Genomic DNA, 13908 nt, shown 5'->3' with positions numbered 1-13908 from the left:
TTGGGGGGGGTACGTGGGCTTGCAGCTAAACTGCACCACCCCCACAGAAGGGAGAAGGAGTGACATTAGCGGCACCGGAAAGGGTGGGGGAAGAGAATGGAGCATGCTTTAGTCCTGTGAAAAGCAGTTTATTGTCTTTGTGAGATGAAATAAGAAACAGCCAACTGTTCCCCAGGCCGAAACAAATCCCTCTGGAGGGAAAACAGTCGGGCAATTTGACCTTCAGGCTCGATAAGCCTGTAATGTTATGGTTATAGTAGTGAAAAACACTTTCTAACACTTCCACTTGCACAACCAAATCCCAATTATGAATTAAGAATATTCCCAATTATGAATTAAGAATATTCCCCGGGCTCCGAAATCTTCAACTTCATCTGCAAGGCACGCATCTGCTCCAAGATGTCATCCAATTTGTGTCCGAGTTCAAGAGTCATTGCAGTCTGAGGATGCACTGCCTTGCCAACCTCGTTAATCATGACAGACAAGCGAGGGCCCATGGTTCTTGATGCCGCAGTCTTGCCAATTTTCAGGTAGATCAGGGCAGCACATAAGTCAAAAAGTACCAGCACTGCTACCATGAGACCAAAAATGAATAAATCCTCGACGTCCTCAACAGAGAAAGGTGCCAAGCATGCACCACGCCAGGAACTCCAGGAGTCGAGGACATAGCCCGCAGGATGCCTTCCATCTGGGCAGGTAGGATCCCCCGGTCCTGACCTTCTTGTATAAAAAATGGTGTCAATAGCGTTCAGAGACCAGCTGATCAATTCCATAGTTAATCCAATAGTAGTCCAATAGATCCAGAATCCAATATAATTTGAGGAATTCACAGTCTGGTGAAGTAGGGACTTGAAGGTTAAAGGCAGAGAACAGAGATAAGAGAGAGTGGAGGAGATGCGACCGCCCTCGTCGGAGTCCCAAGCTGTTACAGTCGTTCTTAGAAAATAATATTCTCTTTAACAAATTTCAATCAGGCTTCATAACCCGTTCACAGCACTGAATGGGCTCTTTTAAAAGCTCATAATGACATTGCATTGTTAGTAGATGCTAAGCGCCCTGTGGTTTTAGTGCTGCTGGAGCTGACAGCTGCCTTCAATACAGCTGACCACTCAGTCCTCTTGTCCCATTTAAAAAACATGTTGGACTCGATGGCACTGTTCTGAAGTGGTTCACATCATCTCTTTCTGATCGATGTTTTTCTGTAATGGTTGGTGATCTATCCTCTTCGAGTGGTTCTCTTGCTTGTGGTGTTCCGCAAGGCTCAATCCTTCACCCCACTCTCAATCCTTCACCCCACTCTCTTTTCCCTGTATATGTTGCCACTCGGATCAATCACTGCAAGCCACAATATGTTGTTTCACTGCTATGCAGATGACATTCAAATCTACCTCCTGTTAGAACAAACTGACGCAGTCACTGGGGGCAGGGTGGCCAGCTGTATCGCAGAAATAAAACAATGGTTGTCTTCGAATTTCCTGCACCTCAATCAGGACAAAACTGAGTGTGTTGTGTTTAAGTCACGTTTATTTGAAATGGGACAGTGCATATTAATGAACATAGTTACATGTAAATATGCCAGATTATAGCAGGATGCTAATTTCCGTCCCTAGTTCCAGTAACATAGAAACAGACTAAGAACACACAACATACCAAACAAATCAATCATGAAAGAAAACAAAGTCGAATATACATACAAATTTTTACAAATGTTTTTTGATAAAACAAATCAAATTTTTTATTTCAACATTTAAAAATGACTTACTGGTCCGCAATTGAAGTAAAATCCCCACAGACATGGCAGTATATTGTGTTGTCCTCTTCCACAGATAATCCTGTGTCCAGCTCCTCACAAACGTCCTGACTCTTCCTTTCTCTTCATACTTCTTCTTTGAAGCTTCTGTACTTGCAGGGGTTGATGCTTTGTGTTTGACTGGTGTTTTTCCTGGTATCTGGCCCGGTTTGAGAGGTTTTAGAAAAGACCTTCTGTTCAATATATTCTACAAAAGGTGTGTTAATTGATGTGATGTTCGTTATCTAATGTTTCCCTCCACAGCATCTTATAAGAAGATGCTGTGAACACACACCTCCATACAGTGGTCTCATACACACATGATACAGGGTTCTCCACAGAAATGTTTAGTATAGCGGTGCTGTTGGTAATTATCGCCTGAGGCGGCGCGCTGCGAGTTATTTTGACTGGTTTTAGATCCATTGAAAGCAAGAATAATAGACAACAACAAAAATTACACTTATGTTGTAATATCAAAGTTCATTTTTGTATTTTTCTGTCTATGGTAAGAAAATAAATTACACTGAGAAGTTTAAAAACACATTAATATTTGATGGACATAACATTTGCTCTCTTCTTTAAAAATGACACACTGCACCTTTAGTCCAGTCAGACAGGCAGAGTCTTACTGTCATGTTGACAGTTTAGCTTTTTTTTTTCAACATTTTTGAGTAGAATTGCATAGTTATTTAAAAAAAATAAAAAATATAACCCTCTTGTTCAAATAAGACAATTAGTGATATGGAGTCATATCACAGATACCTCTGTGATATGACTCCAATGTGCGAAATTATTTATAAAGCGTTTTGAGCGCCTGATGTAGATGGAAAAGCGCGATATAAATGCAGTCCATTTACCATTTATTTACCTGCAAGCAGTTGTTTACTTAACTTGTGTCTTGCTGTTCTTTTTAATATTATTGTGTTTATGATCCATTTTTTGTTTTTAGTTGTTTTACTATGTTACATACTTTTTGTGCAGCACTTTGGTCAGTGGAAGCTGATTAAATGTGCTTTAGGAGTTAAATTTACTTACTATAGAAATAAAATTAACTGAATTGACACTCAAATGACAAAACATTTAAATCAATATCTGCTGTGTGACCCCAAGTGAAAAACAAGGGACAAGTGGAAGAGAAAGTCCATCAATTGATAGACAGAGATCTATCAACTCTGTAAACAAGGCTGCTTCAGACTGACAGCACATCAATAAATAAACAAACAAACAAACAGGGATTGATCAGGGGGGCTGAACCCTGAGGGTGCACCTGTGTATGACTGCATCACACACACACACACACACACACACACACACACACACACACACACACACACACACACACACACACACACACACACACACATACACAGTGTGTACAAGAGGCCACTACTACAATCAATCAATCAAATACACCACCTGGCCCATAGAGTTACGTAAATGAAAGCTGGATTGAGGACTCCCTGTAGCGCTAACATAACGCTGCCGTCCTGACATGGGGATGCAGCCGCCATTACCAAAGAGGGGGAAAAGGACACAAAGTTCCTGGATGTGCAATACAGTGTAGTGTTGAGTGAATGTGGAGGTCAGAAATAAAACAAAAAGAAGAAATAAATAAAAATAAAAAACCAAGACAGACACAGCTGTTTGCCCTCTTTGGTAATGGCTCCGTGTTGGCACACCGCCAGGCGCGAGTCCTCACTCCACCTTTCATACATGTAACTATACGGTCTGGCCACAGAAACTCCATCAGTCTGAGATCTGGAGAAGGTAAGACGGCACTTTCTTTCCTTTAAGTATGTTTGCACTCATCACAGACTCGTCCAGTGACGTTTGTGCCCCAAACTAAAGGATGTGATCTGGACTCTTCTGGACAGTCCAGGTGTGAAGGACACCGACTGAAAAACCTCACTGGTAAAGTTCCAAACACCCTGTTCTGGGCACTAACCTGTTCCACACGCTGGTGTTGGAGATCTGCAGCACCGCTGAACTGGCGTGGAACCGCGCGAGGTCCGACAGAACGGGAGAACTCATGAACCGAGGCCTGGGCCGCCGGAATGATCCCATCATGCACCCTGGCTGCTGTGGAGAAGCAAAAAAAAAAAAAAAGTAAAGATCAATTTACAAAATACATGAAAAGAACTGATAGGAGGAGAGACTGGAGCCAACAAATCAACACCACACAGTCACCACATCAGGCTCCGTCACACTGTGGAGACCTGGACTCCCCGAGACGTCACGTGGTGAACAACGGGAGTCCCCTTGTGGTGTGACGGACTCTGATGTCCAGTGGATTAAAACGTCCACCTGTCTGCAGCTCGTCCTGACTCATCGTTTCACTTCTGATTTTCTGCCGTGTTTTTTGGTTTGCTATGATGTCATGGCTGCATTTCTAAAAAGTTACAATATAAGTTGCAATGGTTTTATTTATTTGTGACAGAACTCAGCTTGGAAAAAAGTAATTTTAAAAAATTTTGGAGAATTTTTGCATTTAAATTTTCAATAGCGTCAATGCCATAAGGTGTGTTAATAATGTAATCAGTGGTGTCCTGCTGATTATACTACAGAACTCTGATTGGAAGTAATTTAAAAAAAATTTGAAATTTGGAAAAAAAAAATTCCAAACTGAGTTCTGTAGTATAATCAGCAGGACACCACTGTTAAGTGCAGTAAAGTTTGTGTCACTACATCTTATGATATTGATGCTATTGAAAATTTAAACAATGAAAAATTTTCCAAAATATTTTAAAATTATTTTTTTCCAAAGTGAATGCTGTAGTATAACCAGCAGGACCCCACTGTTTTGTGCAGCAAATTTTATGTCACTACATCTTATTACTTTGATGCTATTGAAAATTTAATCAATGAAAAATTCTCCAATTTTTTAAATTACTTTTTACCAAAGTGAGTTCTGTAATCTAACCAGTAGGACCCCACTGTAGTTTGCAGTGACTTTGATTACATCTTATCTTATAGCATTGATGCTACTGAAAATTTAAAAAATAAAAAAATTCTTCAAAATTTTTTTTTTTATTACTTTTTCCCCAAACTGAGCTCTGTAGTATAATAATAAGCAGAACACCACTGATGTGTGCAGTGAAGTTGCTGATATCACTCCTTATTGCAATGATTTATTCAATAATTTTCTGCTGTCTTTGTTTTCGTGTTTGCACTTTGTAGACGGTCCCTAAGCTTCTGTTTCTCTGCTCGTTCAGATCAGTTATTTTTCCGGCTCATATGGATAAAATAAGGTTCTGACTCGTTGTCTACCTTCCTGATGTTAGAAACTAGTGTTGTTTGGTTTTCTACAATGTTTCTCTTCAGATCTATTGAGCCGTGAACTTGGAATCTGTGAATATCTTTCTAACTTTACAGTCACTTGCCCAGTTCCAGGTGACCTTCACCTACTTTACCTCAGTTCAGATGACGGACTGCTTCAAGTTCAGTGCACATAAACAATGTCAAATGTATATGTGTTGTCTTTAATTTTGATGTGTGCCATTATTACGGTAAACAAATAACTGTGGATTAATTGCTGTATTTCGTCTGAGGTAAATGGAGTGTAAACGTAATCTCGTTGTTGTTGCATTTGTGATGACAATGACAATAAATCTCTCTCCTCATTATGGCTCCGTATCGTGGGACTTTCAAATAAGTGATCCAGCACTGGGCAGCTGACTGTACCGGAGTGCTGAACGGCTGTATAACGGTGGCAGAATGATGTTTGGTTTGTCTGTCTCATAGTTTTGTTGCGGCGCTCTCGTCTCCTCACTCTCACTGTGACTGAAACCTTCTCGCTGCAAACGCAGCTTTAACACAAACTGAGTCGGTCTGAAACGCCGGCGTCCTTCAGACCGCAGCTTCCTGAGGAACAGCAGCAACCACACGTCACTTCCCAGAAACACACGTCCCACACCGCCCTCGGGTCTTCAGGTCTGACTCAGCTTTCACACTCTGGTCCTGTTTCTGCAGGTTCATTAGCACCTTCCTGCTTTTCGTGGACGTTTGACAGTCTGCAGAAGCTTCCTCTGATCCTCTCTCGCTCCTGTGCTGAACCTCATCGTGCTGTCGCTCCTCTGCGGAGCTTCTTCTTCCGAGGCAGACGGTTAAAATGCTTTACAGCCTTCAGCTGCACTCTCACACCACTCTCAGCGTGCGCCCACACAAGGCGCCCAACTGAACGGGTGATTAGTGGGTTTCCTGTCTGTCCTGACCATCGCCTGGTCAGCCCGCCGTCTCTCTGACCTCCAGGCCGCACCCTCTACAGTATGAACATCCCTGCTCAAATTAAAATGTCAGTCTCTCAGAAAGGAGCTGGTGAGTGACTCCAGCCAGTTTGCGTGTAGGTGTTGATGGTGACACCTTCCCAAAGAATCTCTTGGATCAGATTCTGTGTGGCACAAAAACACAGAGTCAGCCCATAAAATAAACAAATAAATACATTTTTTACAGCTAATCCCTGATTAATTGTTGGTATGCGATGATCTAGAGCCCACCAATATGGATATTTTGTGGGCTGATAATATTCCAGTGTTAGAAAGTAAAAAAAAAAAATTACAATATTGATAAATCCATAAAAAGATCTCAATGATTCCTCACATTTCATCATCAAACCCTTGTGACAAAGAAATCTAATCGATGTTTGATGTTTCACAGTTTAAACACGAACTTTATTATAAATAACTAGTATATATATAACCAACAACCAACCAAAGTATGCCACATCGTCTTGACAGTCACTGCATCACATAACTCAGTATTATGTGAAAACAACCGCCACTCAGACTGATAAGGGAATCGATAAGCAAAAAGGTTATTGATGTCGGTGGATTGAATCATTTCTTAATGATACCCAAAAGGAACCGGTTCTCGATACCCATCCCTAGGTCAGACAAACCAGTATTCCAAAAAGGACCATCCAGACTGTAATCAGCAACAAGTCCCAAAGTCTGTCAAAGGTCATCGGCACCCTGTGATGCAGCATTCATGCAGAAAAGTACACAGAGATTTTACAGCAACATATGCTGCCTTCAAGATGACGTCTTTTCCAGGGACGTCCATGCATTTTTCAACAGGACAATGAAAAACCACATTCTGCACCCATTACAAAGACACGGCTGCAGAGGAAGAGAGGACAGGTACTGGACTGGCCTGCCTGTAGTCCTGACCTGTCCCCAAAAGAGAACATGTGGACAATTTAGTGTTCCATCTTTTTTTGTGGAATGTGTTAGTGGTTAGCACTGTTGCCTCACAGCAACAAGGTCATGGCTTCAATTCCCACCTGTGTCCTTTCTGTGTGGAGTTTGCGTGTTCTCTCCGTGTTTGTGTGGGTTCCCTTCAGGTGCTCCGGCTTCCTCCCACATCCAAACACATGCAGGTTAGATGGACTGGAAACTTTAAATTGTCCGTAGGTGTGAATGTGTTTGTCTGTATGTGACCCTGAGACAGACTGGCGTCCTGTCCAGGGTGAACCCGCCTCACACCCTGTGACTGCTGGGGTAGCTGCCCCCCGTGACCTTTAACCGCACTAAGCGGTTGAAGATGAGTGATTGAGTCTTACAGGCCTGAAATACAAGAATGAAATTAAGCTGACCAGAAAAAAACAACATTCTGAATATTTGGTGGGTTTTGTTTTCCACACTGTCACAGCGTGTTGTGTCTTGAGGTTGTAATTAAAATAAGTGCTGACTATCTGTCATGATTATAACATGACTCGACTGGATATCAGCAGGACAATGAGCTGCAGCAGTGACACCTAACGGGAGCAGCAGGAAGACGACGGCGTTACTACGACACTTTGAGTAATGAAGCTTTTATTCGAGCCTGGCAGTCGTCCTTCAACACCAAACGACACTTAATCCAGAGACGGTGTTATATTCTTGTGTCAAACACCGCTCGGTGACATTTTTTCTTTGGCCAGCTTTCATTTTTATTCCTAACAATCACACTGTGTCACAACTAGCTGTCCTGGACTCTTCTGTATGTGCTAGCAAGATGCTACCAAGTGCTGCGTCATGACACAGTCAGGCTCAGAGGATGCAAACAACATCAGGCTGCCAGACGTGGTCAAGTTTGATGTACAGCTGCAGATATATTCATTTCATACCTTTTGATTACGGTTGGGACAGGACTACAAGCTGGGGCTACATTATGCTAGCTTGCACAGCTAACTAGACACTTTTAATCACTTCTGCATTTTGTTCTTCTTGTTCTTATTACCTGATGGCCAAAACATGGACATCGTGTATTGCGAAGACTTTTCTGTCTGTCCGTCCGTCCGTCTGTCTGTGTCCAGCATAAGTCCAGTCCTGTTCCCGTCAGGTTCTTCAAATTCACAGGAACCATTCTTGGGACAGAGACCTTGGACAAGTTCAAAGATGAGTAGCTTTTCAAGAGGTCAAAAGGTCAAACTCCTGTTTTTATGCTCATATGTTTGAGGGTAGTGCGTTATATTTTGATGTGGTCTATGTGCTGACTTGTGCACTACTTTCTCCTTAAATGCATTTCATTGTGAGTTTGACGTCTGTGTTGAGACATGACAAATAAACATGAGACAATGTCATGTCTGTGCCTTCAAAAGCTGACCTCTCTCTGAATTACCTCTCCCTGCCTCACTCACATGTGACGCGATGCCGCAGCTCTGCTCCCGTCCCGGTCTGGGTCATGGCCGAGGACACCCAGGTGGCTGATGGGATCTCTACAGCCCAGTGTGCACCCCACAAGCGCTCGCTGTGCTCTGTCCTCTCATTCCTGCCAGAGAGACGGCGTGCGGTGCGTCACCACAAACACGCCATTGTTTATTTAGCTGCATGCTGCCAGAGGCCAAACCAGTTCAAGAAATACTGATCCTTCTCACACGCAATCGGGGACACCATCAGTCTGCTCCGTCGCAATGTCCCCGTCCCCCTCCATGTCTCTCCCTGGTCCAGTACGAGCCACCAGTCTTCAGTCCTTTCTAGCGTTTGCTCATCAAACGCTTGTCGTGCTGCAGCTCTGCCCGCCGGCGAATTAAAATGAAACTGTCCTTTAGAACATCCGGAGCACTGAGCCATGACCGAGAGAGTCACGCGACCACAGGCTGAGGCTGGAACCATCAATAAGACGTCCAGCACACATAAAGTTTGGTTTACTTTTTGGCTAAATTAGGGAGCAGTTACAGTTTAAAAGCAGAGTTTGATACCCGTCCACAGTTCTGGGTGGTTCCGGGTCTTGAGGTGTTGCTTGATAATTACCAATTATCCACTAATGCAGAAAACAGCCCCACTGCTCCACCATTAGGGGGCGTCACCCCTCTCCCCAGGGTCGTTGGTCATTTCGCCACACCTTTTTATGACTTGCTAACCACTTGTGTTGACGCTCCTTTTGTTTCCCGTTGTCTTGACGACAATACCGCTGCCTCGTTGACTCCGTTGGCGTCCAAAGACAGTTGAGCCGCACGTCACATTAAGGCCACGTCCACAGATTTCTGCAGACATGAAGTACTTGTTTAAAGCACATTTGAACACAGAAAGGTCGGGTCTGCACCGCTGCTACAAGCTGCCACTGAGAAGTTTTGGGCAGGACCCAGAAAAAGCAGGGCCTGGTTCTCCATCAGTCTGTGGAGGATTTGTGAAGTTCTGACTCTGGGTGTGATGTTGCGAAATGTCATCAGTGTGAGAAATGACAAATGTCAGAGTCCACGTACCACGGTTCAAGACCGAGACAGGTCAGATCACATGCCGCGGCTCAGCGCCAGCTGTGAGAACAAAACCACATGGTCACCACATGCAGCTTTCACACACACACACACACACACACACACACACACCCACACACACACACACACACACAACACACACACACACACACACACACACACACACACACACTTCAGCATTGACTGTGTATCACAGGATGACTCAGAGTAAAACAGTTGCTTTACCTTCTGTGCTGCAAAAATGGCCACCAGGCGATGTCACGCGTTACCATAGCAACCCTTCTGGTCCACAAGAATCACTGTGGGAACCTCCACCGCTTCACCATCCTTCAGGTCAACCTGTGGTCAAACACGGGCTTCTTCAGCTTCACAAAGCAGTTTCTTACTTTTCCCAGAATGCCACTCTACAGTGTTTGTGTGTGTGTGTGTGTGGGGGGGGGGGGGGGGGGGACTGTTAATGGCGACTGTGGAATCACAGTGACTCGAGGTAGATACAAACGGTTCAACTTTAGAATATCATTCATCCTTTTTCTGCTGCTTATCCAGATCCAGGTCATGGTGGCAGCAGACCAAGCAGCTCAGTCCACACTTCCCTATCCTTGGCCAAGTCCTCTAACTCTTCCTGGGAGATCCAGAGGTCTTCCCAAGCAAACTGGGAAAGATAATCCCTCCAACATGTCCTGGGTCTTCCCAGAGTCTCCTCCTAGTTGGATGTACCTGGAAGGCCTCCCTAAGGAGACAAACAGGGGGCATCCTCACCAGATGCCCAATCCCCCTCAGCTGGCTCCTTTCGATGCAAAGAAGCAGGGACAATGGTCTGGTGCATTCTGCACTTAATAACACGACATTACATGATCCTGCTTTACTCTGACAGTGAGGACAACATCACCTGGATAAGATCATTCACCGTGTGATCACAGACATGGAGTTCTACCTTCAAACACAGACATGAACCTTCATCAATCACCACACAAACCCACTGGAATGTAGACTTCAGATACAGCTTCTTTATACAGCAGCTGAGTGGATCCTTGTGATTTGATTGGTGCTTTGTATGTCACATGACATGGATTAATTCATCCCATTTATGTTGCATTGCATTTAGAGTGCAGCTTGGTTCCATACGTTTGGTACCATTGCACTTGCACGCACACACGCAAGCGTGCACATCCTCGGGCACGCGCATGGACGCGCTCCCACACGTGAGGAGGTTGTTAGCAGGAAGAGAGAACAAAAGCTGGACTCATTTCTGACATGATTTTTTTTTTCGCTGCACTGAGGACATACACAGTCTTATTTTTGTTGTTAACACATGCACAAGCGCCGACCAGGTTGCGTGTGTGTGCACGCACATGGGACAGCGACATGATGATTTGATTGAGTTAACTGACGCTGCTACACACAAACACAAAATCCACTCCGCTGTAAGCCGTCTGGATGCATGACGAGCTGCTACATGGAAACCCTGATGTGATTTTTGGCTGGACTGAGAAACACAAAGTCTTTTTTTTAATGGAAGTCTGAAGTCAGTGCACAGCATCACTGGACTACACGTCACAGTGGAACACCAAAATGTAAGTCCCTTTTCTGTTGTTTATAAATTAATAAAATATCAAATGACAAGGATCTATTTTAGCCGTTATATAAAACAAACAATGAATGTTTTTACATTCTTTCAATGGTACAAATATTTCATGAGGTGAAAGCTGGAACAAACCATTCAACGAGGCGTTCACCTCATGAAATATTCATACCACTGAACTCATAAACATTCATTATTTGTATACTAGTTAGGATCCAGTTTAAACTGCAGTGTCTGAGCACACAGTAAAGAGGTGTTTCCTTCTGCTCAGACAGTAGTACATCCATCACTGCGTGGCGTACCCGCGTGTCCATGTCACCTAACAATCTGCATTGTATTTTAATTTTAGCCTGGCATCAAAAATAGCCGAGTAGCTAAACCCACATTCAGCCAAAAATAATTTGTTTCAAGAGAAGACGCGAGTCCTATATAGGCCCCAGGTCCGTTGTTGCTGACGCATGGCTACAGTCAGCAGTGTGAAGAGGGTGAGGGTCTATGACCTCCAGAATGGCATAAGTTACTTCCCCAGCCAATGCTGGTGTCGCAGACCAAGCGGTCCCCTCTAAAAATTGGCCTGCCCTGCCTTCAGTGTGCATGCATCATTTCTGTGTGCGCCAGCCGCGGTTCACCAACTGTCTCCTCGTTTCTGCTTCAAACTGCCTCCAGTCATCATCTGTCTCAGCGACAGATATCTGTAGCTTTTCTACGACAATCATTTCCACATAAATTCATTATTCCATCAGAAAAGATGGTGGAAGCGATCAGAGCACCGCAGCAGCTGCTGCTGTGCCTACGTCATTTCAAAGAATCAGTAATGATTCACCAATTATCACCTCGTTTCTCCTTAAAACTGACTTCAGAATGATTTAAGAGGTTTGACTTGTCATCTGATGGTTAATAATTACGTTATTCCCTTTGATCGCTTTGGGTGAAGAGAATCAGACTCAGAGAGTCAGACTCACTGCGGTATTGTATCACTTCCTGTTCCGGAGCACAGCAGTGCTTTGCTGTATCTGTTAGGTGTTTAATCTGCGCAGTTAGATTGATCTAGATAACTAGATTACGATTTGTTTCCCAGTGTAATCTTTACGTGCCTTAACTAAAGCACTCCCTCTGCTGAATCACCCCTAAATTATTCACACATTACCCACTTTGTGCGTTTTTAGGAATCCGCTAGCTTAGCGTAGCTACTAGCTCTTAGCCGGTTTAGCATGGCGGCTTCTTGTGTCTCTCCCACACTTTTCTGCTCTGGGTGTGAAATGTTTAGTTATTCCTCGGCCTCCTTTAGCAGTAACGGTACTTGTAATAAGTGTAGCTTATTCGTAGCTTTGGAGGCCAGGCTGGGCGAATTGGAGACTCGGCTCCGCACCGTGGAAAATTCTACAGCTAGCCAGGCCCCTGTAGTTGGTGCGGACCAAGGTAGCTTAGCCGCCGTTAGTTTCCCTCTGGCAGATTCCGAGCAGCCGGGAAAGTAGGCTGACTGGGTGACTGTGAGGAGGAAGCGTAGCCCTAAACAGAAGCCCCGTGTACACCGCCAACCCGTTCACATCTCTAACCATTTTTCCCCACTCGACGACACACCCACCGAGGAACAAACTCTGGTTATTGGCGACTCTGTTTTGAGAAATGTGAAGTTAGCGACACCAGCAACCATAGTCAATTGTCTTCCGGGGGCCAGAGCAGGCGACACTGAAGGACATTTGAAACTGCTGGCTAAGGCTAAGCGTAAATTTGGTAAGATTGTAATTCACGTCGGCAGTAATGACACCCGGTTACGCCAATCGGAGGTCACTAAAATTAACATTGAATCGGTGTGTAACTTTGCAAAAACAATGTCGGACTCTGTAGTTTTCTCTGGGCCCCTCCCCAATCGGACCGGGAGTGACATGTTTAGCCGCATGTTCTCCCTGAATTGCTGGCTGTCTGAGTGGTGTCCAAAAATGAGGTGGGCTTCATAGATAATTGGCAAAGCTTCTGGGGAAAACCTGGTCTTGTTAGGAGAGACGGCATCCATCCCACTTTGGATGGAGCAGCTCTCATTTCTAGAAATCTGGCCAATTTTATTAAATCCTCCAAACCGTGACTATCCAGGGTTGGGACCAGGAAGCAGAGTTGTAGTCTTACACACCTCTCTGCAGCTTCTCTCCCCCTGCCATCCCCCCAATACCCCATCCCCGTAGAGACGGTGCCTGCTCCCAGACCACCAATAACCAGCAAAAATCTATTTAAGCATAAAAATTCAAAAAGAAAAAATAATATAGCACCTTCAACTGCACCACAGACTAAAACAGTTAAATGTGGTCTATTAAACATTAGGTCTCTCTCTTCTAAGTCCCTGTTGGTAAATGATATAATAACTGATCAACATATTGATTTATTCTGCCTTACAGAAACCTGGTTACAGCAGGATGAATATGTTACTTTAAATGAGTCAACACCCCCCGAGTCACACTAACTGTCAGAATGCTCGTAGCACGGGCCGAGGCGGAGGATTAGCAGCAATCTTCCATTCCAGCTTATTAATTAATCAAAAACCCAGACAGAGCTTTAATTCGTTTGAAAGCTTGACTCTTAATCTTGTCCATCCAAATTGGAAGTCCCAAAAACCAGTTTTATTTGTTATTATCTATCGTCCACCTGGTCGTTACTGTGAGTTTCTCTGTGAATTTTCAGAACTTTTGTCTGACTTAGTGCTTAGCTCAGATAAGATAATTATAGTGGGCGATTTTAACATCCACACAGATGCTGAGAATGACAGCCTCAACACTGCATTTAATCTATTATTAGACTCAATTGGCTTTGCTCAAAATGTAAATGAGTCCACCCACCACTTTAATCATATCT

General features: G+C 44.0%; 1 protein-coding gene across 1 annotated transcript in view; it reads right to left on the bottom strand.

Moving 5' to 3' along the window:
- LOC117505894 overlaps positions 1-13908 on the bottom strand; it is a 152829-nt gene that overhangs the window by 47432 nt on the left and 91489 nt on the right. Inside the window, exon 5 of the mRNA XM_034165431.1 lies at positions 3735-3868. Within this exon, the coding sequence (XP_034021322.1) occupies positions 3735-3868 (134 nt within the window). The remainder of the gene's footprint in view (positions 1-3734; positions 3869-13908) is intronic.

The sequence above is a fragment of the Thalassophryne amazonica genome, unplaced genomic scaffold, assembly GCF_902500255.1.
Source record: "Thalassophryne amazonica unplaced genomic scaffold, fThaAma1.1, whole genome shotgun sequence".
NCBI classification, from domain to species: domain Eukaryota; kingdom Metazoa; phylum Chordata; class Actinopteri; order Batrachoidiformes; family Batrachoididae; genus Thalassophryne; species Thalassophryne amazonica.
The sequence above is the reverse complement of the archived record's forward strand: the minus strand, read 5'-3'. Positions and strand labels throughout refer to the sequence as shown.